Source organism: Podarcis liolepis (genome assembly GCF_965112155.1).
Source record: "Podarcis liolepis genome assembly, chromosome: 2".
Taxonomy (NCBI): domain Eukaryota; kingdom Metazoa; phylum Chordata; class Lepidosauria; order Squamata; family Lacertidae; genus Podarcis; species Podarcis liolepis.
In genome coordinates this window covers 56002143-56028748 of record NC_139555.1, presented here as the reverse complement: position 1 = coordinate 56028748, position 26606 = coordinate 56002143, and the positions used below count along the sequence as shown (strand labels likewise).

General features: G+C 44.3%; 1 protein-coding gene across 6 annotated transcripts in view; it reads left to right on the top strand.

Moving 5' to 3' along the window:
* The window catches only part of RAD50 (RAD50 double strand break repair protein), a 133567-nt gene that overhangs the window by 81079 nt on the left and 25882 nt on the right, over positions 1–26606 (top strand). The window contains exons 2-8 of one of the 6 annotated variants that reach the window (XM_083487848.1): positions 18604–18665; positions 20477–20656; positions 21519–21602; positions 22920–23071; positions 24129–24314; positions 24466–24670; positions 25039–25167. In XM_083487848.1, coding sequence (XP_083343974.1) covers positions 20528–20656; positions 21519–21602; positions 22920–23071; positions 24129–24314; positions 24466–24670; positions 25039–25167 — 885 coding nt within the window. In that variant the 5' untranslated portion in view covers positions 18604–18665; positions 20477–20527. Of the gene's footprint in view, positions 1–18603; positions 18893–18912; positions 19169–20476; positions 20657–21518; positions 21603–22919; positions 23072–24128; positions 24315–24465; positions 24671–25038; positions 25168–26606 lie in introns of those variants that run through there. The other 5 variants (XM_083487846.1, XM_083487849.1, XM_083487844.1 and 2 more) reach the window with 5 other exon arrangements.

Here is a 26606-nt window from a genome sequence, read left to right as displayed (position 1 = left end):
CTGGAGACAATCATGGCCGCTACAACTGCTATTACTACGGTGGCGGCTGCTATCTCCCTGGTTACTGCCCGGCAGGAGGGTTTATTTATGTCCGTGCAATAGCAGTTTGCAGCTTTTAGGGCAGGGCCGGGAAGATTTCCTGCCTAAACCAAACAAAGGTTACCTAAACAAAGGCAGTTTCACACAAACCACGCTTAACAACAGTTCTATCTCTGGAGACTAAAAGCACGTTTTCAGAAAAGGATAAATTATCTCCGAAGTTGTCGAGGTCAAAAAAAAAAAATGGGGAAGTTGCCTGTTGAGGTCAATTGGTGACTCAGCATTTAATGGCCCAGGCTTTGACCCTGCAGCCATGTGTAACATTAGTCCAAGCTTGTAAAACACTTTAGAGCAGCCTTTCTCAACCTGTGGGTCCCCAGATGTTGTTGAACTACAACTCCCATCACCCCTAGCTAGCAAGGCCAGAGCTCAGGGATGATGGGAGTTGTAGTCCAACAGCATCTGGGGACCCACAGGTTGAGAACAGCTGCTTTAGAGAGAAGGCAACTCAGAAGGAACAGAGGCCACTCCCTGCCTGATCTCCCTTCAAAACGCACCTTCATACCAGGTTGCCTTTACAGTAGTACCTCAGGTTAAGAACTTAATTCGTTCCCGGGGTCCGTTCTTAGCCTGAAACTGTTCTTAACCTGAAGCACCACTTTAGCTAATGGGGCCTCCTGCTGCCGCTGCGCCGCCGCTGCAAGATTTCTGTTCTCATCCTGAAGCAAAGTTATTAACCCGAGGTAATATTTCTGGGTTAGCGGAGTGTGTAACCTGAAGCGTATGTAACCTGAAGCGTATGTAATATGAGGTACCACTGTATCTCATCAGAGTACTTCTGGACCCATGTTTTTCTCACAGCCTGGAACCTCACAGGAAGGAGAGCAATTTGGGAAAAGGGGTGGTGGTCTGTGAGAATATGCTTTATCCCTCTGCTGCAAAACAAAGCACTCCCTCCTAGGCATGCAGAGTTAGGGAGAAGGGAGCTATTGGGATAACATCACACAGCTGCAGTCTAATGTTTGATCTTGAGGGAGCAATGACTACTTAGCTGTGAGTCAACTATTTGCGATCTCTTGTTGAACGATAAGAACATCATTCCCTTCCACTCCTGGAGACACCTGTGCTACTTAATTACCGTAAGCAGCAAGCAACAGAATGCTGCCTGCAATTGCTGAACTTTGCCTTTATCATTGAGCGCCATGTGTATACTATCACAACAGGGAACGGGGCAGCCTAATCCAAGGTTGCCAGGGCAACATGGGCGTGATGGCACACAGGGAAAATGTTGCTATTTTTTAAAATAAAAAAACAGGTCTGCAGAAGTGGGGCGAGCAGACAGAAGGGGAGGTGTTGCACCTGGCAAGGTGTTCTGGGAGGAAGGAAGGGAACAAAGAAGAAAACTCTATTGGGGCAGAGGATGAAATGCAGATGCCACAAGGGTTGGCTGGAGACAAGCTGGGGCAGAGACACAGAGAAATGTAGGAAGCCACAAGCCTCTCTTTCTATAGACAGCACTGGGCGGTTACTATAGCAACTGGCTTGGCTGACCTTGCACCTGTTGGCTTATCTCAGAGTGGGGTGATTTGTGCCCTTGAAAGAAATTAACCCCTTCCTTCACGTCCAGTTCCTCCAACATAAAATTAGGTTAATGTGGTATAGAAAAGGTCTTAAGCCTCTGTTGGGGTGAAACTAGGTGTTCAGAAGTGCAAATTGATGAGAACCCACATGATTTGTGGGCAGAAGAAGAACAGTAGAAGAAGAGTTTGGATTTGATATCCCACTTAATCACTACCCGAAGGAGTCTCAAAGCATCTAACATTTTCCTTTCCCTTCCTCCCCCACAACAAACACTCTGTGAGGTGAGTGGGGCTGAGAGACTTCAGAGAAGTGTGACTGGCCCAAGGTCACCCAGCAGCTGCATGTGGAGGAGCGGAGACGCGAACCCGGTTCCCCAGATTACGAGACTACCGCTCTTAACCACTACACCACACTGGCTCTGGAGATGGGTGTTTAACCCTTCCTGCACAAGGGTGGATCTAGGGCATTTGGTTGCACCAGATGCAGAGCTTCTAGGGTGCTGCAGCAGGAGCCCCAACTATGATACCCAAGGGAAGGGAGGCGGGAGGGCCCTGGTTTTGGCATCGACTCTGTCCTTGCTTAGGGTCCTCTGCTCTTTGACATCTCTCGCAGCCATAGGTCATCACATGTGCCTCTGTTATTTCCCACCCCTTACATGTCAGAAAACTTCTCCTGGCATCCCCTCTTCTGTAAACATCCACGAGGTCCTTTCCAAGCCAAAGCAAACAATGTAAACTGTAGTCTGGCCCCTTTTGGCCGCTGTCTGCCTGCATAACGTAGGAGCTCAAAGACCCCCCCACCCCCATTCTTTTGGTGGCCAATCAGATGCCTGTGGGAAGCTGGCAAGCGGGACTCGATCACAAGAGCCCTTTCCCCTCCTGCGATTGCCAGCGACTGGTATTCAGAGGCAGAAAATAGCCATTGTGAGGAGTAGCCCTTAATATATTCCATGAATTTCTTTTTGAAGCCATCCCAGATGGTAGCCATCTCTGCCTCTTGTGGGAGTGAGTTCCATAGTTTATGTGTTGTGTGAAGAAGTGCTTTCTCTCCTCTGTCCTGAATTTTCCAACATTCAGCTTTTTTGGATGCCTCGGAGTTCTAGTGCTGTGAAAGAAAAGTTTCTCTGCCCATTTTCTCTGCGCCATGCATCATTCCATACACCGCTGCCTGCTGTGTTGCCTTTTCTCTCAGCTAAAAAGCCCCAAATCATAGAGTTGGAAGGGACCACTAGGATCATTTACAGTGGTACCTCGGGTTAAGAACTTAATTCGTTCTGGAGGTCCGTTCTTAACCTGAAACTGTTCTTAACCTGAAGCACCACTTTAGCTAATGGGGCCTCCTGCTGCTGCTGCGCCACCGGAGCACGATTTCTGTTCTCATCCTGAAGCAAAGTTTTTAACCCGAGGTACTATTTCTGGGTTAGCAGAGTCTGTAACCTGAAGCGTCTGTAACCCGAGGTATCACTATAGTCCAACCCCCTGCAATGCAGGAAACTTTTTGTTGTTTGATAAGAAATTGAGTGTTTGGGGGAAGGGAGGCACGTTTAATTTCATTGTACACAGGTTGTTATTATTATTATTATTGTCCAATGTGGGGTTCAAACCCATGACCCTGAGATTAAGATTTGGGGAGGGGGGCTTCTGCTTAATATACTGTGATCGCCTCCGCAGCTGCAAGCCTATAAACACTTAATTGGGACTAAGTCCAGTGGAACACAGTAGAATTTGCTTCTGAGTAAACATGCGCAGGGGAACGTGCAGACTCCAGCTCTCTTTCCTCCGTAATAGTAAGTCTGATGATTTACAGAAATTCCTAAACGAGCGATCACGAGCTGCGGGTTGAAGGCAAATGTGCATCTCGCTGCTTGGAGAGGGCGGGTGGAGGCGGCGGAGGCGGCGGAGGCGCAGGCTTCCTCCCAGCTTTGGCAAGGCTCCCACAAGCACGGACGTTAAGTTTCGGTTTCTTGAAAAAGGAGCGCTCTGAATGAAATCGAGGATAATTCCGGGAATTGTCAATAACAGCAGTGGGTCACTAGAGGGCACTAGAGCGGGGAGGGCGAACCCTACCCAAACAACTCAGCAAAAGCCAATAGGCGGCTAAAGAGAGGGAAATTCCTGCTAAAGAAGGGATTAGGAACACGGGATGATTTGAGGGAAGGGAGAGAAAGAGTTCTGTTTTATAGTCTACAGTTTCTGAGCGAGCAGAGAATTCAATCCAGATTTATCATTTCTATGGGAAATTTGGTTAGTATATATATATTTTTAAATCCCTGCAGAAATAGGAAATCCGGATTAAAGGGTGGGGGAAGATTAGGGGATGATATTTTAATGAAGATGGTGCCATGTGGGTGCTGCAAGGCACACATGGCCAGTGTCCACAGAAAACTTTTGTGTTTGCCCCACTTGTTCCCATTTCCCCCTCTTGTGTTTTTAGTAATATTAAGCATTCGTCTATCATTCTCGAGTGCAAAACCTCTCAAAGCATTTCACAAAATGATGGTGCAGGGGCTCCCAGAAGGGCCTCAGGTGATGATCTTTGCACCTGTGCAGACTAATGTGGAAAAGCCAGTCCTTGAGGTATCCTGGCTCTAAGCCTTTTCAGACTTTGAACATTAGCGTTGACTGGGACCCAAGAAACAGTCAGTGAGTTCAAGACTGGTGAGATGTCTTCCATCCACCCAGCCCCAATTAGTTGGGGTCACCATATAAACTGGATTTTTAAAATATATATATATATATATTTCCCCCAACAAGGATGAATCCACTTTGGGTGGGCAGTGAACTTTGATGCTGATGACATCATGTGGACTTGGGCGGGGGGAGCTTGCATGCATGAGCAGTATCTTACCTGCCATTGGGGACACATTTCATGCACCTGGTTGGCAGTGGGCTCTAATCCCTGAAAACTTGGCAGGAGCTGGGACAGAGCAACGGGAGCTCACCCTGTCATGCGGATTCGAACTGCCAACCTTGCAATCGGCAAGACCAAGAGACCCGATGGTTCAGACCACGGCATCACCTGCATCCCTCAACTGTACAATTTGCAGCTAAGATGGATTTCCTATTCCTTGTTAATGTGTTTTAATTAGCGCTTTTAGTATCTTAGGCTGAGACAGAAAAGAGTCTCTCCCAGCCTCGGCCTTTAACCGTCTGCTGCAAAGACATGTGGTTAGTAAGCTTGTATTTTGAAGGGGGTGGAGAGAGAATTATGTGCATGTGTCTTGGCCTTTTTCAGATGCTTGTCTGTCTGTAGCTTGTGCAAATAAAACAAATGTGTTCTGTGTATTTTTTTCCCTGAGTACACATAGAAGGAAGCTTGGACACCAGTTGCCAGTGCTCCTACCCAACCTGCTAAACCACTAAACCTCTTGGGCTTGCCGATCAGAAGGTTGGCAGTTTGAATTCCCACAACGGGGTGAGCTCACACTGCTCTGTCCCAGCTCCTGCAAACCTAGCAGTTCGAAAGCACACCAGTGCAAGTAGATAAATAGGTACAGCTGTGGCAGGAAGGTAAACAGTGCTTTCGTGCACTCTGGTTTCTGTTACAGTGCCCCGTTGTGCCAGAAGTGGTTTAGTTATGCTGGCCACATCACCCGGAAAGCTGTCTGCGGACAAACGCTGGCTCCCTCAGCCTGAAAGCGAGATGAGCGCCACAACCCCATAGTCGCCTTTGAGTGGACTTAGCCGTCCAGGAGTCCTTTACTTTTACCTTTTACAAAAGTGAGAGAGACTGTCAGGCACAACTTCCATGCTCTCTTTTACTGTCTCTTCCTAATTCCTTGTGGCATGGATTGATGGAGTGATTGGTTTTTTAGGAGAGGGTTTAGGGAACAGTGGAGTAATTTTTTTTTTACCACATGGCAATCCTTCTGTTGAGGATATTGTCTGTGGACTAACAGTCCTTCTGTACCTGGAACTGGGTGCTGAGAGTGCAGCTAAATGGGGCACAGCTGTGGGCAGCCTGAGCAACTACCACTCACATTGAACCTGCCCCTAAATAGCAAGTTTAGAGTGAGAGACTAGGGCGATGTTTGCTGTTTCCAGGAACTCCTTCTCATTGTGAGCTTTGAGTTTGTTTCCCTCCTGTAACTGTGTCTTTTTGTAATGTTTTGTTTAAGTTGTCGGTTGTTGCTTCAGTTTTCTGGATTTGTCTTAGATATATTTTATATATATTAAGTGGTATAGAAATTAAATAATCAATCAATTACTAATATGCTCACTTTCTTAGGAGTAAGCCCCAGGTCAGAGGCAGATTTAGGGGAGCGCAACTGGTTTAGCCACACTCAGGCTCCACAACTATTATGTTGAATGGAGGGCAAGAGGCGTGCGGGGGGGGGCAGAATTTTGTCATCACACAAGACCCTACTGAAATTTGGGACCCCAAGGTGAGAGAACCCACAGGCAAGTGGGTTTGCAGCTTGGTGAAGTACTCAGTGAATTATTCAAATTTGGAAGAGTTCTGCAGTTAAGAAGCAAGACTTTGTTTTTAGATTATACACACACCCTACCAGGAATCATCTTAGAAGAGTCCAGTGGCGTAGCGTGGGTTGTCAGCACCCGGGGCAAGGCAAGTAATTTGCGCCCGCTAACCCGTGGATTTGCGCCCCCTAACCCTAACCCCCAGATGTTGCGGCCGGTGCAGCCGGCCCCCCCCTGCACCCCCCACGCTACGCCACTGGAAGAGTCCTCTCCTCCTATGCAAGAAATGAAGTCAGAACACATCTTTTAAGATGACAACCTCCGTTTTTATATGTATTTGTATTTCAAATAAACAGATATTTTAAAATCTACCCAATTAATTGGGGACGCCCTTTTACCCCATTAAAATATTTTAAACCATTTAACCACCTGCAAAAGGAGTAGGGAACCTGTGGCCCTCCAGATACTGCCGAACTACAACTCCCATCAGCTCTGGGTGCCAATTACAGTAACTTAGAACAGGGCTACGTTTGGCATAGGTTGTGTTTGGACACTGTCCTAGCTTGCTAACCTTTCCTTTTCCGTTATCGGGGGACGCAAATGGCAATTGGGTGCAAAACTCATTTCCAGGGGAGAAAAATGTTGGCCTCCAAGAGTGGAAGCAACATCCTCAATAAGCGAGGGGCGGCTGTGCTTTGTCCGCGGCGAGAAAAAGAAACGACGCTCTGCATATGCTCAGGGGCACGTTGTTTTCATGCGTTCCAGCGACGGAGCGCTCCCAGCCAGCCTCCCATAACAAACACCCACAAGCGCAGCGCCGCTCACTTTAAGCTCCAGAGACCTCCCCGCGGCGCCTGCAATGGTCTTGTGTCGAAAGGGACCTTCGGTTGCAGCGAGTGTTTGCTTGTGGTGAGTCAATCCTGGCGCGGATCCACGCGGGGAAAACTGCTGGAAGTTCCAGATCGAGGGCGAGGGGAAAACCCATCGGGGCTGGAAAAGTCCTTCCTGCGAAAGCACCTGCCTTTCCTGACCAGTCCCGGGCTCGCTTTTCCAAATCGAGCCGGCAACGGAGCCTGGCAGTGAGATCATCTCGGAAATATTAACAAACAAACAAAACAGAGAAAAGAATGAATCAGGCCAAGACAAAAACAAGACACAGCGAAACGAAACATGCTGGCGAGCGCTTTGCGTGGGAAAGCGTCGAAATCGGCCAGTTCAGACTGAGATGGCGCGCCATCCAGAGGAAGCCAGCGGAGTCGACAGTTTAGCTCCGTTTAGTCCTGTGCTTTCAGCGCGCCCTTTTCGTTCTGCAAAAGCAACGCCTCCTTCCAGTTTTGTAATTCGCAAGCTCAGGAGAATGCATCACATCTGATTAGTCAGCAGTATAATATAACGGCGCGTTAATGGACCTAAGGAGAGGCAGGGTGTGAGTTTCAATCTCTCACCAGCCTCAGGATGAGTTTTCAAGGAGATGATGATCTCTTGGGAAAGCCCCGGGGATTGCAAAACGTGGGAAGGAGAGTGACAGCTGTCATTGCTGTAAGCAACAGCGTCGCTCCTGACAGTGCAGTTTCCCTTTTAAAGCCGATCTCTTTAATGGAAAGGCTCTAGAATTGTTTCTGTTGTTGTTCTATTTATTTATTTGTTTGTTTGTTTGTTTATACATACCCCACCCATCTGGCTGGGTTTCCCCAGCCACTCTGGGTGGCTCCCATAATAATAATAATAATAATAATAATAATAATAATAATAATAAAGCGATAAAACACCAAACATTAAACATTAAAAACTTGCCTAAACAGGGTTGCCTTCAGATGTCTTCTAAAAGTCAGGTAGTTGTTTATTTCCTTGACATCTGATGGGAGGGCATTCCACAGGGTGGGTGCCACTACCGAGAAGGCCCTCTGCCTGGTTCCCTGTAGCCTCACTTCTCGCAGTGAGGGAACCACCAGAAGGCCCTTGGTGCTGGACCTCAGTGTCCAGGCAGACCGATGGGGCTGGAGACACTCCTTCAGGTATACTTGACTGAGGCCGTTTGTCAAGCCCTGCCCCACTCCCCATGGCTATTTCATTACATACCAAAACCCTGCTGCTTCCCTTGGAAATGTAGGCTGCAGTAGCACAGACTCCAGCCTAGGAGTAAATCCCAGGTTACATTTGAGTAGGTATGTTTAGGATTGCACTGTATGTTTTTTTTTTTTGAGTGCTAAAAATTAGGGCTGCCACCCAATTAAATGCACTTGAGGGAGTCATGTGGATTTTAATTAGATAATGAAATCCCCTTAAAGTTGCATGCTGCTAAAATAACAGCGCTGAGGAAAAAGGCAACTATCTTTCAATATATATATTTTAGATGACACTTGTGGGTTTTGTAGCATGTCAGAAGAGGCAGCTGTGTTTTCTTTGATAGCCCCTCCTTCAGAAAGCTCATGCATGCATGGTTCCCACTCTGCTTCATTGCAACATCACAACATTCCTGTGGTGTAGGTTAGGTTGCAAGGCAGTGACTGCCCCAGTGTCACTCAGTGGCAGAATGGGACTTAAACCTGGGCCTGGTAACAATAAGCACTATTTCGCACTGTCATTTCCTCTCCTACATGCAGGAAGTGGCTACCCACAGTTTTTGAAAGTACTTGTAAAATCTTTCTATATTAACCTGCCTATCTACTAGGATCTAGAGGAGAGGCTTTTCTCACCATCTGCTGATGGCCTTGTACAGTGACTTGGGACAGGGCCTTCTCTGTGGTGTCACCTTGGTTGTAGAACAGCCCTCCCCTTAGGTTTCAGTGCCAGCTGAAAAATATGCCTGTCCACTCAGGCTTTTGTGAAGGACTAATTTAAGATGTTGTGTGCAAATGGATCTTTTTTGCATCTGCTGTGCTGACATTTTAAAATTTTGTATTTTGAATTGTCTGACTTAACAGAGCTATCCTTCCAGGGGCGCTGACTTATAAAAAATATTGGGGGGGGCCATACCAGGGTCCATACTGGCGGCAGGATGGCAGTGGTGCTTTTGCATGCAAGAACCGGCCTGCCCTCCCCAGGCTTCGCGCCGGGAGGCAGCCACCCCCTCCTACCAACGTCACCTTAGCCGAACCCAGAAAAAAAGCTCCGCTCCGGCGGCGGGAACTCCCGTCCCCTCCATTCTCCCCTCACCCCGGTCCCTCGCCGGTGACGAATACGCCGTTCCTTGGCCCCGTGGCTCCATTCCTTTCTAAAGTCCCGTCGCTGGGGGTCTTCCTCTGACTGACCGACCTGCCCGCCCCTTCTCAGGAGCTCCCGGTCACTTTGGGAGGCGCGCGCCGGAGTCCCCTGCGCGGTTTTTGGCAAGGTGCCTAATAATTTTATTAAATTATTGGGGGGGGCAGAGCCCCCCCAAACGAATTTTTGAGGGGGCTCGGGCCCCCTCAGGCCCCATGGAGTCGGCGCCTATGTATCCTTCTGCATGTCTGCTCAGAAGTACATAACTCACAACAAGTTCAATGGAACTTATTCCCAGGTTAAGTGTTTATAGTGATTAAGACCTAAATGTAGCAGCCCTATTAAAAACCCTTCAGTGCATCACCACATGATGTTGCAGTCAGGTGGTGAATGTGCACATGCACAGGTTTTGTTAATACAACAGGCACTACAGAAAAAGTTTTTGATCACTTCAAATACAATATATTTCAGTGGAAGCCATTCCTCCATTCACCTTCATATCATCAAGTTCTGGGAACACATCACATAGATCAGGAGGGAGGGTGGAAATGTGTGACCTTCCAGATATTGGAACTCCAGCTCCCATCAGCCACAGCTAGTATCCCCAGTGATCAGGGAGTTGTAGTACTGGCATGAAAAGTAGGCCTTTAATTAAGCCCAGAAACCCAGTTTCTTCTACTATCTTTACTATCTTGTAGATGGTCTTTTGAGCATGAACGCTGTTTCCTGTATAACAGAAATCTGAAGTGTCAGTGAGGTGTGAAGTCAGAATGGGCCATATACGGCTGTCAGCAATGCCATGTTTCCTTTTTGTGGTCTAAGCAAATAGAGCTTCCATTCCCCGCATTGTTGTATGAGTTTATTTCTAAAATGTATATCCCACACCTTCAGTGCCAACTGGTAGTCCATAAATGGCTGAAGAAGGAGGGAAAAATGAAAGACACATATAATACTACTGTATTGGTAATAATAATATTGCTTTACTCTGTGGAGTTTAACATTTAAAACTCACTTAATCTTGGCACAGTCATGATTCCAGAATGAAACGGAGTTAGCTTTTACTTGAAAACAAACACAATTTTCTTGTAGAAAAGGATGTTATATTTTAAGCATACAATATTTTAAGAATACAGTGGTACCTTGTATTAAGAACAGTCCTGTTTATGAACAATTCGGTTTACGAACTCCGCAAAACTGGAAGTCGTGTCCCAGTTTGTGAACTTTACCTCGGTCTAAGAACGGAATCCGAACGGTGGAAGGGCACCAGCTGTGGGATGCCTCATTAGGGAAAGGGTGCCTCGGTTTAAGAACGGATTCAGTTTAAGAACGGACTTCTGGAATAGATTAAGTTTGTAAACCGAGGTACCACTATAAATAGAACAACAACAATACTATGTACATCATTCTTTTTCCATAGACAAGGCAAAAGAAAACCAGGCCTACTCCCAAGTCAGGAGCAAAACAGAATTATTGCTGCTCAAATGATAGGCCATTGGTTTTATGCCAGTTGCAACTTTCTTAAGAACCTGTAAATAGCCATTGGGGTTTCCTAGCAGGAAATGTGAGTGTTACCTGGCAGACATGTATGGAAGCCCTCCCTTTGAAGGTAATAAATCTGAGAACGGTGGATTTGTTTATTTTAATATTGAATTATTATGCTTATTATGGGTCACAAGGATCATGTAGTCTTTTCTTCACTTCTGCACCCTGATAAAGAAAAGTCGAGAGTCACTCATGTATTATGGGAGTATGGGAGATGTTTCCTTGCAGAATAGGAATGGGGGACCTGAATCCTTTCAGATGTTGCTGTTCTGCAGCTCCTGTTTGACCTTATGTATGGTGGGTGGTGGAGGGGGAGAAGAGAAGCACAGGAAGAGTGAAAGAGTGTGTGAGTTGAGAATAGACACAGTGTTGTCAAAACCAAAACAAATAAAACCAGTAGGTTTTCCTATGTCTCTCGATTTCTAACAATCCTGTTTTCAATACTGGACTGCCACCTACTGGTGTCTTTCTTTCTTTCTTTCTTTCTTTCTTTCTTTCTTTCTTTCTTTCTTTCTTTCGCAATTACTCATAGCCGAGTAAGATTGTCTTCCATTAACACGGTCTTAACAGTGAGTCAGTAATCGACTGTGGAGGCCAATTCTGGATCCTCAAATCCTTCCACAGCGGGGACATAGGTTTATGGGCAGGAGTTGATCAAGGTGAGGGTTTGCCAAATGTGCCTTCCTCTTAGCATGTTTCTCCCTTTTGTCCTGAGTTTGAGTGTCTTCACAGTCCATGACACCTTTGGTAAAGGCTGTCCTCCAATTGGAGCTCTCACAGCCCAGTGTTTCCCAGTTGTCAGTGTTTATACTACATTTTAAAGATTTGCTTTGAGAGAGTCTTTAAACCTCTTTTGTTAACCACCTACATGACGCTTTCCATTTTTAATTTCAGAATAGAGTAGTTTCTTTGGAAAATGATAATCAGGCATCTGAACAACATGACTAGTCCAACAAAGTTGATGTTGAAGAATCATTGCTTTGACTCTGGTGATCTTTGCTTCTTCCAGTACTCTTGCATTAGTTTGCTTGTCTTCCCAAGTGATGTGTAAATTTTTTGGGAGACACCGTTGATGGAATCTTTTGAGGAGTTGGAGATGATGTTTATATGTGGTCCATGTTTCACAAGTGTACAGTAAGGTTGGTAGTACAATAGCTTTGTAAACAAGCATTTGGGTTTCCCTGCAAATGTCCCAGTCCTCAAACACTCTGCACTTCAAATGGGAGAAAGCTGCACGCGCAGAGCTCAGGCGATGCTGGATTTCGGCATCAGTGCCGGCCCTTGTGGAAAGATAACTGCCCAGGGAGGAGAAGTGATTGGCATTTTCCAACATTGGATTTGTGGTGCTGCAGAGGGGTTGTTTTGTGCTAGTTGGCACTGGCGGAGGAAGAGGGGGGCAGGGGGAGCGCACTGCCCCCGGCAGCATGATCCCAGTGGGGTGCCATCGTGGCTGCCCCCCATGCCCCCGCAGATGGCACACCATGCCCTCAGGACGTGCGCCACGCCCCTGGGATGCTCGCCCGCAATGCCCCCGCCTGCTCTCCACCCCCACCCCCCGGTGCTGGAGCATGAAACTCCGCCACTGCTAGTTGGTCAGCATTTTGGTTTTTTGGATGTTGAGCGATAGGCCAAGCTTTTTGTTAGCTTCTGCAAAGATATTTAGGATGGTTTGGTGTCATCCTCTGAGTGTGGAGTCACTACGTTATCATCAGCATATCGAAGCTCTACGACTGAAGTTATGGTAACCTTACTCTTTGCTTTCAGCCTACTCAGATTAAAGAGCTTTCCATCTCTCCGATATATGATTTCTACCCCAGTGGGGAGTTTCCCTTTGACATTGTGTAGGATCATGGCAGTGAAAATAATAAATAGAGTTGGGGTGATAACACATCCCTGTTTAACACCTGATCCCACTGTGAACAGTTTGAGAGTCATTGTTACCGCAATTGTTGCTGTCATATTATTGTGGAACAGCCAAAGGATATTCACAAATTTATCTGGGCAGCCAATTTTCAGAAGGACAGTCCACAGGGCATTACAATTTACCGTGTTGAAGGCCTTACAATAAACAGGGGTTGGTTCCAACGTATAGTTGGCATCCCTGAATGACTGCCCTCTACTGTTTTATAATATTGTGACAGTTCTGAAGTTGTGCAAAGTAAAGATTAGAAGTGCTGCCAGAATTTTCGGGTGGGTGGTCCTCCTGCATGTAAGGTTTATTTTTTCACATGATGTCACCCAAATACTGGTATGTATTCCCCCCCCCCCCATTTAATCCATATTTACCCTTTCTATGGAAAATCTAATCTATTAAAAACAACCTGCTCCAAACAACCCATTTGCAATTTCTCAGTGACCTGTTTACAGTATTAATCCCTCCCTCTATTTGAAAGCACCTTAGGGCTATATTTTTTGAAAAGATTGCAAGGGGCTTCCTGATTTTACTATTTATACCCCGCCCAGTTGCCCCAATCATTCCTGGCAACTTCTAACATATATAAAAACGTAGTAAAACATTAGACATTTAAAAACTTCCCTATACAGGGCTGCCTTCAGGTGTTTTTCTAAAGTAGGGGTCAGCAACCTTTTTCAGCCATGGGCCGGTCCACCATCCCTCAAATGTGGGGGACCGGACTATTTGGGGGGGGGGGGATGAACGAATTCCTATGCCCCACAAATAACCCAGAGTTGCATTTTAAATAAAAGCACACATTCTACTTGTGTAAAAACACCAGGCAGGCCCCACAAATAACCCAGAGATGCATTTTATATAAAAGGACACATTCTACTCATGTAAAAACACGCTGATTCCCGGACCGTCCATGGGCCGGATTGAGAAGGCGATTGGGCCGTATCCGGCCCCCGGGCCTTAAGTTGCCTACCCCTGTTCTAAAGGTTGTATAGTTACCGGTACTTATTTCCTTGACTCAGGAGTCACATAACTCCAAACCCTCTGACATTTCTCCAGTGAAAATAGGGACATCCTAAGGAAAAGCGGGACATTCCAGGATGAAATCAGAAACTGGGGTGGTTTCTGTAAATCTGGGACTCTCCCTGGAAAATAGGGACACTTGGAAGGCCTGTATTTCTGTTTGTGCACCAATAATCTCATTACCTCAGACACAGCATTTGTCTCTTAGTACTGGGCCTCCTGGCAAAGATTTTTTGTCAAACGTTATTGCAAAATCTCAAAAAAGAGAGAAGTTTTAGAGCTATTTTTAAGGAAATTCACCAAAGTCTAAACTTCTGACATCGGAAATTCTGGATGTATGATAATCCTAGATAATGCCTCTTTCTTCCCTGCAGGGAGGACAGAGGGGAGTTCGTGTAGAAAATAGCCTACTGTACAAAGGTAAGCATTACATTGGTTGCTCCTCCTACTTTTGCCTTTGGCCCCACCCACCACAGACATGTGGACCTCGGAAGGTTGCTCAGAAGGCCCTCAGGCTATAAGTGTTTCCCTACCACTGACATATAGTGTACCTGGAAATCCTAATGAATGATGGAACGGATGATAGTAGGGCATCTCCCCACCCCCGCAAACAGATAATTAAGAGGTTTTATTAGTGGGACAGACTGGAAATGCCTTTAAAAGGTCAACAATAATTTTCATAGCTATTACTCATGTGATGCCAGATGTTATAACTAATGGCACTGCTAGAGTATGACGGGAGGCAGAGGGAGGAGATATTGATCTAAATGGGGAGTGGGTTGGAAATGAGCCAGTGATACAAAACTTCAGACTGATATTGTATCGACATCTACATCCTGGAAAACCGCTAATACGCAAACCATAGATAACCTCTTGTTATCTGATACAGACATAGAGCAAACCATAGAAACCCATCACCCATGCTTTTATTGCATGGACAAACTTAAACCCTTTCAAAAGTGGGCCATTAAAGGACTATATATGTTAAGAGACTTCTCTACTGGGGCATCATCATCTATCAGATACTTTTTTTTAAAAAAAGAAAAATAGGAAGATGATGTTTTGAGTTGGGGGGGCAGTTTCCCCTAAATTCCTGGGTCTAATAAAAGTTAAAAGTAATCAACGATTGGAGGGTTAAACTGAAATTGAGGCTTTAAGTAGCTGGACTCTGCTTTCCCAGTCCAGGAAATCACCTGGGAGAGGAGCCATCGAGAGATAGTCACCAGAATAGCTGAGACATTGACCTAACAAAATATGCACACAGAGAAGCCATCAGCAAGACTAAGACTATTTGCCCTGCACTGTGCCAGGCGAGTGAAGAGCTTGTCTGAGTCCCAAGGCGGAAGTCCCCAGTTGGCTGAAAGGCAGGGGTGTTCTTGGCGCATGACCTTGTAAGTCCAACAGGACCCTGGGCCCCTGGCCAGGTTAGCCCTCAGAGGCAAGTGTACCTCAGAGGCAAAGCCCACCTTTGCATGGGCCTGCCCTGCCCTCTGATAATTAGCAAAAAGCAATGCCAGAATGGAGGGGAGGAAGTTCCAAGTTTGCACTTTGGATGATGTATAACATGACATTGTACACGAAAAAGAAAAATTTTAGTCATAAGTAAAGAAGAACAAATGTCTTGCAGTACAACAGAGATTCAACCAATGCTCTTAACTATATGTTAGTTATATGTTTGTGATGTTATACATTGCTCCCCCCGCCACACCAGCAAATAAAAATTATTTAAAAAGCAAAACCACCATGTATTTCCTGAAAGATTCACTATGTTAAACATACCACTCTTTTATTGCCTCCTGAATATTTCTATTTATGTAACAATATACCTTAAGAACACAGTTAAGGGTTCTCCTGCTGGATCAGACCAAAGGTCTACCTAGTTTAGCACTCTGCTCTTACAGTGGCCAACCAGATGACAGTGTCTTGCACCTAATGAAAGCTTTGAGCAATATACAATTCAAAGCCATCATAGAGGACTTCTTTCTGGATGAGTATGATTTGTTTCAGCCAAAACCATTTCTGGGAGGGTACAGCTCCCCATTTCCTTATCCAGTTCTACATATTTTTGACTAAGATTTGTGGAAATGCCATATTTGATGTTGGTTTGTGCTGCAGGAAAGCTTTGGTCTGGACATAATTCAATGCCACCTTTTAGACAGCACTTTCTTGGAAATGCGGGTGTATAATTTGGTGTGGCTCAGTGCTTACTGTGAAGTGCACAGCCTGAGCTGCTTAATTTATGCTGTCAGAGGGCACCACACATGACATACACAATACTTTTGACTGTGTTGCGGATTCCAAAGGTGGCAATATCTTGGTCATGCAGTATAGTAAAACTTACTTTGGAGTCCAGGAATATGTAAAAATTACTTATTTTCTGATAGTTTTTGAAGTTTTGAGGAAACAAGGAACAGGAAACTGGAACCTAGTAATTGACTTCAGCAACATCTGGCCATTTGCTCACTATAAAGTTATAGATGTGATGGACAAGTAGCCTGATTCAGATGTACAGCTTAACATCAAATAAATGGTAACAAAAGCATTCCTTATATAAAAATCTCCAGGATAGATGTGTTTTTATGGAATGCTGTTGTCCCGTTACTTTAGATTATACTGTTACGATTTTTGTGGAGGGAGGGGTGTTTAGTCTGGATCACACCCATGTGTTGCGTGAAGATATCCCCACCACTTCTCTGATGTGTAGAGCAAGGTGCAAAGATGACTTGTAATGCAGCAGAGGGGAAGGAAAATTGCCTCACCATTTTAAGCTGCTAAAATGTACATAGCCTCAGCAAATGAAGGCTGGCAGCTTAATGATCTGACTGCTCCAGAAAGATCTGATTTGCTGGCTGGTGGTTATTGGACACCAGCGTTTTGTTCAAATTTGCCTTGCTTGAAGAACAATCCTCTTATGTTTTGGAATGTTGGAAGAATAATTTTGTTTAGTAGTAATAGCAGCATAAAAAGGTTGCAGTGCTCATCTTGCTTTACTGGCCGAGGGAGCCGACATTTGTTTTTCCCGGTCATGTGGCCAGCATGACTAAGCTGCTTCTGGTGAAACCAGAGCAGCGCACAGAAACACCATTTACCTTCCCGCCGGAGCGGTACCTATTTATCTACTTGCACTTTGACGTGCTTTCAAACTGCTAGCTGGGATTCGAACCACCAGCTTTCCGATTGGCAAGCCCTAGACTCAGTGGTTTAGATCATAGTGCCACCCGCGTCATAGCACCAGCATTAAATTGATACTGAAGGTGGATTGGAATTTCCTTTTTATTAAAACAGAGTTTAGTTTTGCCCATACTCCATTACTGTGTCAATTTCTGTAGATATAAATGCTATTATCCAAAAGTCAAAAAATAATAAGTATACCATAAATGACTTGATAACTAGTCTACTTATTATCAATTTCCCCATAGATGTATGAAATAATTGCTTCTAAGAATATGAGCATTCACTGTGTCAGCGAAAATGGAGTATCGATTCTTCAGGATGTGGTTGGAAAGCAGATTGAGTTGTACATTTACAAAAATGTGCGGGGGAAAATTATATTAAAGTAAATGAGGAACCTGCTCACACTGATATATTGTTGCTTACTCAGCAACTGCCCAGTCCCTAATGACTGATCATAATACCTGATTGTGACATTAAAAAAAATTCCCGTTTGAATTAACTGACTAATTGACTTCTCTGTTTGAGTCACTGGATTATTCCCAGGAGCTGGTAAATTTTGACTGGTGCATGCCATTCAGAGAAAAGACAAATGGGTGAACTGAATGTTTCTATGTACACAATACATGTAGCATTTGGGCTGCTACATAGAAAGCGTGAAAGCCAAAATGCTGCTCTCTAGGGTATTCTGGATTCCTGCTTGCTTTGCTTTAACCAAATATAATCCAGCAAATTGATATGGCACTTTTGGTGGCAACAAGAATTCACCAACAAAATATGTTGCACAAACAAGACAGTCCAATAAATTTCCAGAATAGTCTCTCTTTTGTTTGCCAGGTGAACATGAGACATGGCCAATTCAATAGGACAGGGTTCCATAGATGTTGGGGGTAGAGACATTTCCTTCCTGTATTATGCTCCTACCCTTGATATGACAGTGTTCACACAGAAACTCTAAGTGATATGTGCAACTTTTTGTATTTGGGACACAAGTCTCTATGGATTGCAGTGCCGATGCTTTAGAACATCTATGGTATGGATACCTTATGCCTTGCATTATTTGCTGGGAAATTGACTAGAAAAATCAAACGTTCAATCTTAAAGTGTAACAAAAGAAAAATAACTCCATGAGAACATTGCACCCGTTCATGTAAAACATCTTATACCACTTTGATTGCCATGGCTTCCTCTAATAATCATGGGAGCTCTACTTCGCTGAGGGCGTTGGGAGTTTTTCAGAGACCCCTGTCAGAGCTATAATTCCCAACATGCTTAGCAGACTACAGTTCCAAGGATTCTTTGGGGGAAGCCATAACTGTTTGTGGTGTAAGAGAGCCTTCAGTGTATGGTGTGAAGATGACACCAGGACTAGCAAAGGAATAGTTTTAAACATTTAAAAAGTTTCTCTGCCAAAACCCTTACAGTCCATTATCCCTGTAGAATTATATGAGTTGGAGGGTAAGCGTTCTGCAGTCAGCAGGACTAGATCACATGCACATTTAGTATTGCAAAAGAACAAAAACAATATAGGCTCAAGTACAGAAATGTGAAGCAGAACAGGAGTTGGCCGACGATAAAGCTCCTTGCACTGGTCTTTCTGCGCTCCAAGGAGCGTGGCTTAAAATACAAGCCAGAGGGGAGGGGCAGTTGTCAATTTTTGTCTTGACCCGCTTTGCAACTACGCAAAATCTCCCGATTCTATTTCCTCACTTCCTCCAGGAGAGGGGCGGAGAATCAGCTAAAAGAACCGGAAGTTGAGGCTCGCGTCGTCAGGCTGCAACGTAAGTCTCTGGGCGGCGGCACCGGGAAGCGGGTCTCTCCGCGTGCTTTTACCGTGGGCGGTTTTTCTCTCCTCAGAGCCAGGGCGGGAGAGCGGCAGGGGCGCCTCGTAAGTCCCCTCTCGCTGCACGAGCTCCCGGCAGCCCCCTTCTCTATACTTTCCTAGCTCTGTGCGGAAGCCGTCCCTACCGCCGCCCTCTAATATTCCTCCTACGTTGCGGGCGAGAAGGTGGGTGTGGGTTGGAGCAGTTAAGCGGGAAGGAGGAGCCAGCGACGGCGCGCGCCTCTACACCTTTCCTATCTCTATGTTGGAGATGGGGGAGGGGCCGCCTGCGATGCCGATGACGTCGGCTGGGCGGCGCTTTCTGCCGTTGGCGCGAAAGCCTTGTGGCTTCTGGGACGTGAGGTGAGGGCGGCCCGTGGTGGAGGGGGGAGCAGGAGCGGCGCTTTCACGCCGCGGGTAACCGTTTTCTTGGGTGGAGACCGAGGCTCGTCCGCCTCTCAGGTGCCTCTGTGAGGGACTGAGGAGCATCCCAGCAGCCGCGGCTTCTCCCTCTCCCGTGGCCACCGGGTCCTTCCTTCCAGTCCCTTAAAAGCCCGGTCACTCTCGGAGCGCCCTCTCCCCTCCCTGTGCTGCAGAGGGTTGGGCTGGATGACCTTTGGGGGTGCCTCCCGGCTCTGCGGTTCCGCCTGCGGCTGCAGTTCCCTGGCGCTCCTCCTCCTCCTGAGTTCCTAGAATGAGATTCCTCGAAGCCGTGGCGGGCAGTCCTTCCTCCCCAACGGGGTTGGAGGCTACGCTGCGGCGGATGAGTCACTGGGGGCGGTGAGGAGGCCTCCTCCTTATCTCTTAATAGTGGGTAGATCAGGGGCTCAGTTGCCGTAAATCCTGCCAGAAAAGCATCAGAAGCCATCTTCCACCTCCAGTGAGAAAGATCGGACCTGCTTTCACTGACGAGTTTTCCCTGATCGCTCTTCCTGAATTTATTCCTCATGCCTTCTCTCTTCTGCCCCCCTGCTTCTTTTAAAGAAGGAATAGCAACAAAAAGAGAGAGAAATGATCATGTAGTGATGGTGGTGTAACCCAGCTTGGGTTGGCCCGTGAACTGAGAGCAGGCCATAACCCACAAATAATAATTAAAAAAACCAGTTGTGTTTCAGCATGGGTCAGTGTATCTGAATGTTCGTGGTTTGAAGCCCTCGGTGAATGCCTGCATTGCAGGGGGTTGCAATGAAGGCTACATTCGCTTCTGGGCAACCTTTTGGGGCCACATGCCAATGGTTGGCAGGTCCAGAAGTGAAAGTGGGCAAGGGGAGAGGCCAAAGTGGATGGCAGTGAATGTTATCTACATACAGTAGGCCAGATTCTACACCCCACTCACAAATCCCTCTTCCAGGCAAGCAAGAAATATTTTTATAGTTCAATGACATATTCTATTTAGCCAAGCAAAAACAACAGTGGAGGGTGCAGGGCAAGGCTATTGATGTACCTCTGAAGGCCCAATAGAGAGGCATGGAGAGCCAGATTTGCCCCCTAGGCCTGCCTGAGGTTTCCTACTCACAAAATCTGATCTATCTGATCTGATCCAATAGAGCTGATCTAGTCTGTCTTCTGATCTGGGAATGAAAATTAGCTGAAGGATGATATATCATAACAAAAGCATCATGTCAGTATTTTAACTACCTATAAAGATACAGAAAATGAATTTGCTCTGCTTTCTTTAATTATTCATTACACTTTCTTGCTCTTGTCTAGGAAGAAAGTAAGAGTAAATGATGTACTTGATTTATCGGTTAAACTGTTTGTTTTTTGCAGGTTTATGAACAATACAAGGTAGTGTTTATAGAAAAGGAATATTCATTAAAAATGTCCAGAATTGATAAAATGAGCATCCTCGGTGTGAGGAGCTTTGGAGTAGAGGACAAAGACAAGCAAGTGATCACTTTCTTTAATCCTTTAACTATCTTGGTGGGACCAAATGGTGCTGGAAAAACGGTAAGACTCAAGTAGGTTTAATTTCATTTTAGATAAACTGCATTTTTGTACCTTCTGGGTTGGGGTTTGTAATTAGTCAGCATCAATGCATTCAGTTATAAAAATGTGATTGTCCAGTGAGGATGCAGTTTAATGAATGTGCTCCTTCACTGTCAGATAACCCAGATACCCTGCTGAACTATAATGACTCCTGAATTTGAGCAATATAAGTACTAATCTATGAGCTTTAGTGTGTTTAACAATATATGGCATTGGTGTGGAAAATGGCAGTTCTAACAAGCAGGGTATGAGTATTTTCAAGGAACAAAGTTGATACATTTTTTTACTTGTCTTTCTTGTGCGTTTAACAAATTTCCTATTTGTAGTCACTATCTACAAAAAGACTCAAAGTGACTTCGTAATTCGAAAGTGATGAAATACAACAGTTAAAAACAATTAAAACCTTTAAAACAATAAACTATAAAATGCGCATCTAGTAGCATAATAATGACAAGTCCTACCCACTGACTAAAATATGAGCACCACCATAAAACCCAGCTTAGTCATGCAGCTTGCATGAAAGGTCTGTTCATGTCAAAACAATGGCACCTTGAGGAAGGAATTTGCAGAACGGTGCAGTATATAGTGTGTTCTGCATCCCTTTTAATGGAAACTGATAGGCAGAGTTCCATGAGACACCCCCGTCCCCTGACCTTAACATTGTTCACATGAATAAAGCACTCGCATGAGCTGTTAAACACACAAGACATCTGGAGAAAGTAAAGTATGAATTGCCTCTAGATTTATGTCTATTTCTTATTCCTGGAAACAACAGAGCAGCAAGTATTTGTATCCTGATGACACTTGTTTCTATTTTAATTAGACTATCATAGAATGTCTCAAGTATATTTGCACCGGGGACTTTCCACCTGGCACCAAAGGAAACTCATTTGTTCATGACCCAAAAGTAAGTGTTGAGGTTGTCAGCTCTATTTCACAACGACCAGTAAGCAGCATAACATGTACAATAAAAAAGGAAAATTTATTGTTAGTAATAATTGAGCTAACATTTTCTTACTTGTGGAAAAGTGACAAATGGTATATCTATTATGCATGCCTTGAGATGAAGTGTCACTGGATTATAGAGCCATTTGAGATTATACATCTCTAAGAGTAATTATTCTGCCATGTATTACATATTTTGTTCTCTTCAAACTCCTTTATTATGAAATGGTATTCTTGTGGCCTACAAACTATTCCCATTAACAGTTACATTTCACTCTGAGAAAACATTATCCTATTAGCCCCTTGTGAAGGAATAACTTCTTATTTGCCCAGGCCTTGCATTGGCTGTGATGGCGGATAACAAATGAGGGTGTATGTCTCTGTTGAATCTTCTGGACCTTTCAGTTCCAGTCACTATAATATTCCTTTGAACCATCTTTCAAGGGTAGCTCTGGTTTGCAGGGATTATGTTGCTACTACTGGAAGTTACCCGCGTTAGTGGAAGTTAGGGACGCGGGTGGCGCTGTGGGTAAAACCCAGCGCCTAGGACTTGCCGATTGTCAGGTCGGCGGTTCGAATCCCCGTGGCGGGGTGCGCTCCCGTTGCTCGGTCCCAGCGCCTGCCAACCTAGCAGTTCGAAAGCACCCCCAGGTGCAAGTAGATAAATAGGGACCGCTTACTAGTGGGAAGGCGTTTCCGTGTGCTGCGCTGGCTCGCCAGATGCAGCTTGTCACGCTGGCCACGTGACCCGGAAGTGTCTGCGGACAGCGCTGGCCCCCGGCCTCTTAAGTGAGATGGGCGCACAACCCTAGAGTCGGACACGACTGGCCCATACGGGCAGGGGTACCTTTACCCTTTACCTTTACTGGACGTTAACATAGGAAACTGCCCTATAGTGAGTCACACCTTTGGTCCATCTTGCTCATATTGACTACACTGGCTGGCAGCAACATTTTACTGTAAACTGCTTAGAGCTTTGCTGTGGAGAAGCATAGTCAATGTACAGGAGGGATTTAGCTCTATTGTAATAATATGCATTCAGTTCAGTGGTTAGTTTTGTTTGGGGATGAAGTATTGATATGTGTGCTATGGTTTTCCATGGCAAGGGTTAGTTTCATTAATTCAAAGAAGCATGCTTATCCCTTTTGTATTCAGATCTGTTCCCTTCATTGAAATAGCTTGGACAGCTTATGTGTGCGCACTAAAGAACAGGGGATGAGGGTCATAGAGTTGGAATTAGGTGAACTTATTCACTAAATTTACTTTCTTGTTGCTGAAGGTCGCCAATGAAACAGATGTCAGAGCTCAAATTCGACTTCAGTTTCGTGATGTTAATGGAGAGCTTGTAGCTGTCCAAAGATCCATGGCATGCACACAGAAAGGAAAGAAAACAGAATTTAAAACTCTTGAAGGAGTCATTACTAGAACAAAGTTAGTGGGTAGACGTAAATATTTTCTGTTGCATATGTTTGTATGTGTTTGCCTGTTCATCTTTTCTAATATATCAGAACAAAATATTGAGCCTTTCAATTATTTATTAAATACATTGGTTGTGATCCTACATGATTTCTCTGCAGTTACGTCACTTAAATGGAGACAATGACAATTGGTAGCTCTGCATTCCATTTTTACAAAGCAGTGAAGGAACTGTAATCTGTTATTAAGTTTGTAGTGCAGTTAATTTTAAATGTATAGGGGGGGGGAATTTAACTAATTCATTCAGTTGCTTTTTATCTTTCTGTAATTAAGTAGATTATCTAATTGATTTTATAGTTTTTGTGTTTATGAAATTGTTTTAAAGGAAGAAAACATGATGACTTGAAAGAAAAATAAACAGGAAAAAATGTATTTTGGATTGTAACCTGCCCTGTGACTTTTGAGTAAAGGGCAAGTAAACAACAACAACAGAATATAGAACTGTACAACTGTAGAGTTGGAAGAGACCCTGAGGGTCATCTAGTCCAACCCCCTGCAATGTAGGAATTTCAACATGCACCAGGTCCCCCAACCAATTTGAAACCATACCGTTCCCTGTCTAGTTTTGTAAATATGCAAGCAATTTTATTGTTGTACCAATAGGATGTCCCGTCCCATCCATATATTAAATATGTAATGGTTGCCTTATCCAGAGAGACTTCCACAACAACTGACTCTTTAATATGGAAAATAACTTAAGCAGTTGGTTGTTAGCAGGGAGTGGCAGTCAGAATGGGGATAAGCTGGAGATAGTAGCCAGGTTTCTGCAACATGCAGTGAGGATTTTTGAATGTTATACAACAGTATTTTAATTGTTAGATGCAGATTTTGCTGCATGATGTTATTGTACCGAACCTTTTGGAACTTTTCTACATTCCAAAATAAAGGTTTGTGATTGTATTGAATTTAGAAAATAAATATTGAGCTTGCGGATTGATCTTTTATTTTTAGCGGAGTCTTGGGATTGTAGTACATAGTTAGACTTCTACGTTTTCTTTCTTTGTTCATACAGGTATGGGGAAAAGGTCAGTCTAAGCTCCAAGTGTGCAGAAATTGACCGAGAGATGATTAGTGCCCTGGGCGTTTCTAAGTCTGTGATTAACAATGTCATTTTCTGCCATCAAGAAGAATCCAACTGGCCCCTAAGTGAAGGAAGAGCTCTGAAACAGAAATTTGATGAGATCTTCTCAGCAACCAGGTTAACGTTCATTGATCGCTTTTCTGATAGAATTAAAACATTGGATTCCTTTTAATTCAAACATTTAAAGAACTCATTAGTTAATTGCATCATTTGAATATATTAATGCTATTGGGGTTTAAAATGTATACATTTCTTTCTTTTTTTAAAGGTACATTAAGGCTTTGGAAACACTCCGCCAGGTACGACTGAAACAAAGCCAGCGAGTTAAAGAGTGTCAAGTAGAACTGAAGTATTTAAAACAGAATAAAGAAAAGGCACATGAGATTCAGAATCAGCTTTCTGATAGGGAAACTCAGTTGGCTGCATCCAAGGAAAATGTCAAATCTATTGAGAATCAACTTGAACCTTTGAAGGTAATTAATTGTCTCTGGATAGCTAAGATTTTTATGTAATAGTGTTCCTTTTAGAAGTAGAAGTACAATTACCATTATTTCCTGACCTTGGAGTGATAAATGTTTGCTCTATCCCCTTGTTCTTACAAATATTATTGAGCTAATAGGACAGGGGAAAACGTCCTCTCCTTACTATTTCTGAGTAGAAAGTACTGCACAGCTTCATAGCGTTATGAGATAGTAATTATGTTCAAAGATTCCAGCTTTCCTGATCAGTACCATCCTAAATTCTCCATTTTGAATACCTGCTTTTAATATAATTAGAAATGTGTAACATTTCTAACACTTGGTACATAGTTTGTTTATTTTAAGCATTCTTTCCTTCTTAGAATCGTTTGGCAGACATAGAGCAGAATCTTGTGAAAGTAATGAGACTTGACAATGAGGTTAAAGCTCTGGAGAGTCGGAAAAGACAGATGGAAAAGGATAACCAAGATTTGCAACAAAAGATGGAGAAGGTTTGCTTGATCATTCTGGTCTTTTCTACTTTGAAATGGACTATGGATTGTACAGTAAAATCTAATTTGCCTCAGTGGCAAATCATTAATTTTTGTACAGCAGCTTTTATGCTATCAGTGAGCCACCTTGTTTTAGCAGTAATTTATGTTTCTTACCATGCTTCCCATTCACCTTGTAGATCCCAGTGATCAGATTTGGATCCACTGTAGTCCTGTTTTAATTATCAGGTCAAAAGTAGTGCAGGGGGGTGTCCAAATTATTTCATTTTTTTAAAAAACCCCACACTGCAAATACTCACATTTTGAAAAATCTTGCTCACTGTAGTCTCCCCCACCCCCGGAATTACTGGAATTGTCAGCCAGTAGGGTATCGTATAGTGAATGGGATGATGTCATGACATTAAATTGGCATTTGGACTTTCATGATAGGAAAGGCAAACAGAGCCAGCTGAGAGTGAGGGCAATTTTTCCAGCTCTTTTGCACTAATCACCAAAAAAAGTTAACAGTAAAGAGTCATTTTTCATGCCACTGAAAATACTGACCTCATCTAAGTATGGCGCTAAGGGTCACCAAGCTTTATGGGCCTGTAGAAACATTGGATTTTTGAGAGTGCTGTGAGCACAACCCCTTCTGCTCCCCCTCCAAACAGTCAGTGGAAGTGTGTACACACACACACACACCCTTTGCTTTTTCATGAGATCTGGGTAAAAGTCAGATCTAGTAGAATTAAAATGGATTCTCTTGGATTTGCATGATTTTACATCGGCTTCTCCCCAAAAAACTTACAGATTGCATAGTAAAAACCACAGATTCCGTACTTGTCAGCATCACATTCAAGGCACAGTTCCTCATGGATCTTCATATTTTTTACATGGGATAACAACAATATCAACCAATGACAGGACGCATCTGTCTACACAGAGGATCTCTTGTAGAATTTAAAATGATCTATGCTTCAAATCCCTTCTTTTGCACAATGGCAGCATTGGAAACCTGATCCATGTTTGTTATGGTTCAGTCAGTGGACAGAGAGAGAATCTGGTTTTACTGGATCAAATGTGTGTTATGTGTCTTGCATGCTTTATTCCATCTGGCTGTTTCTGTTTCTGCTCTTCTGGCTCCTGCAGCTAGCACCCCACTTTCTCATTACTTGGTCACTCTGTTTTCCTTTCCCAGTTTCTGATATTGTTCCCTTTTCCAGTCTACCTGCCTGGTGGCCCCACTTTCTCTTCAGTGTTTCAGTTGTCAATCTGCGCCTTGAAATGCACACAGGGCTGACGGAAGCAGGAGAGGGCAACACTTACAGCTTTCCTTTAACTCTGTGTACTTTTCAAGAGGGAGAGGTAACTACACTTACCACTTCCTGATGAAGGAGGCATTGAGGTGCCAGGAGATCTCAAGGGCCCATTGGTGTTACATTGTCAGATTCCAGAGAAGG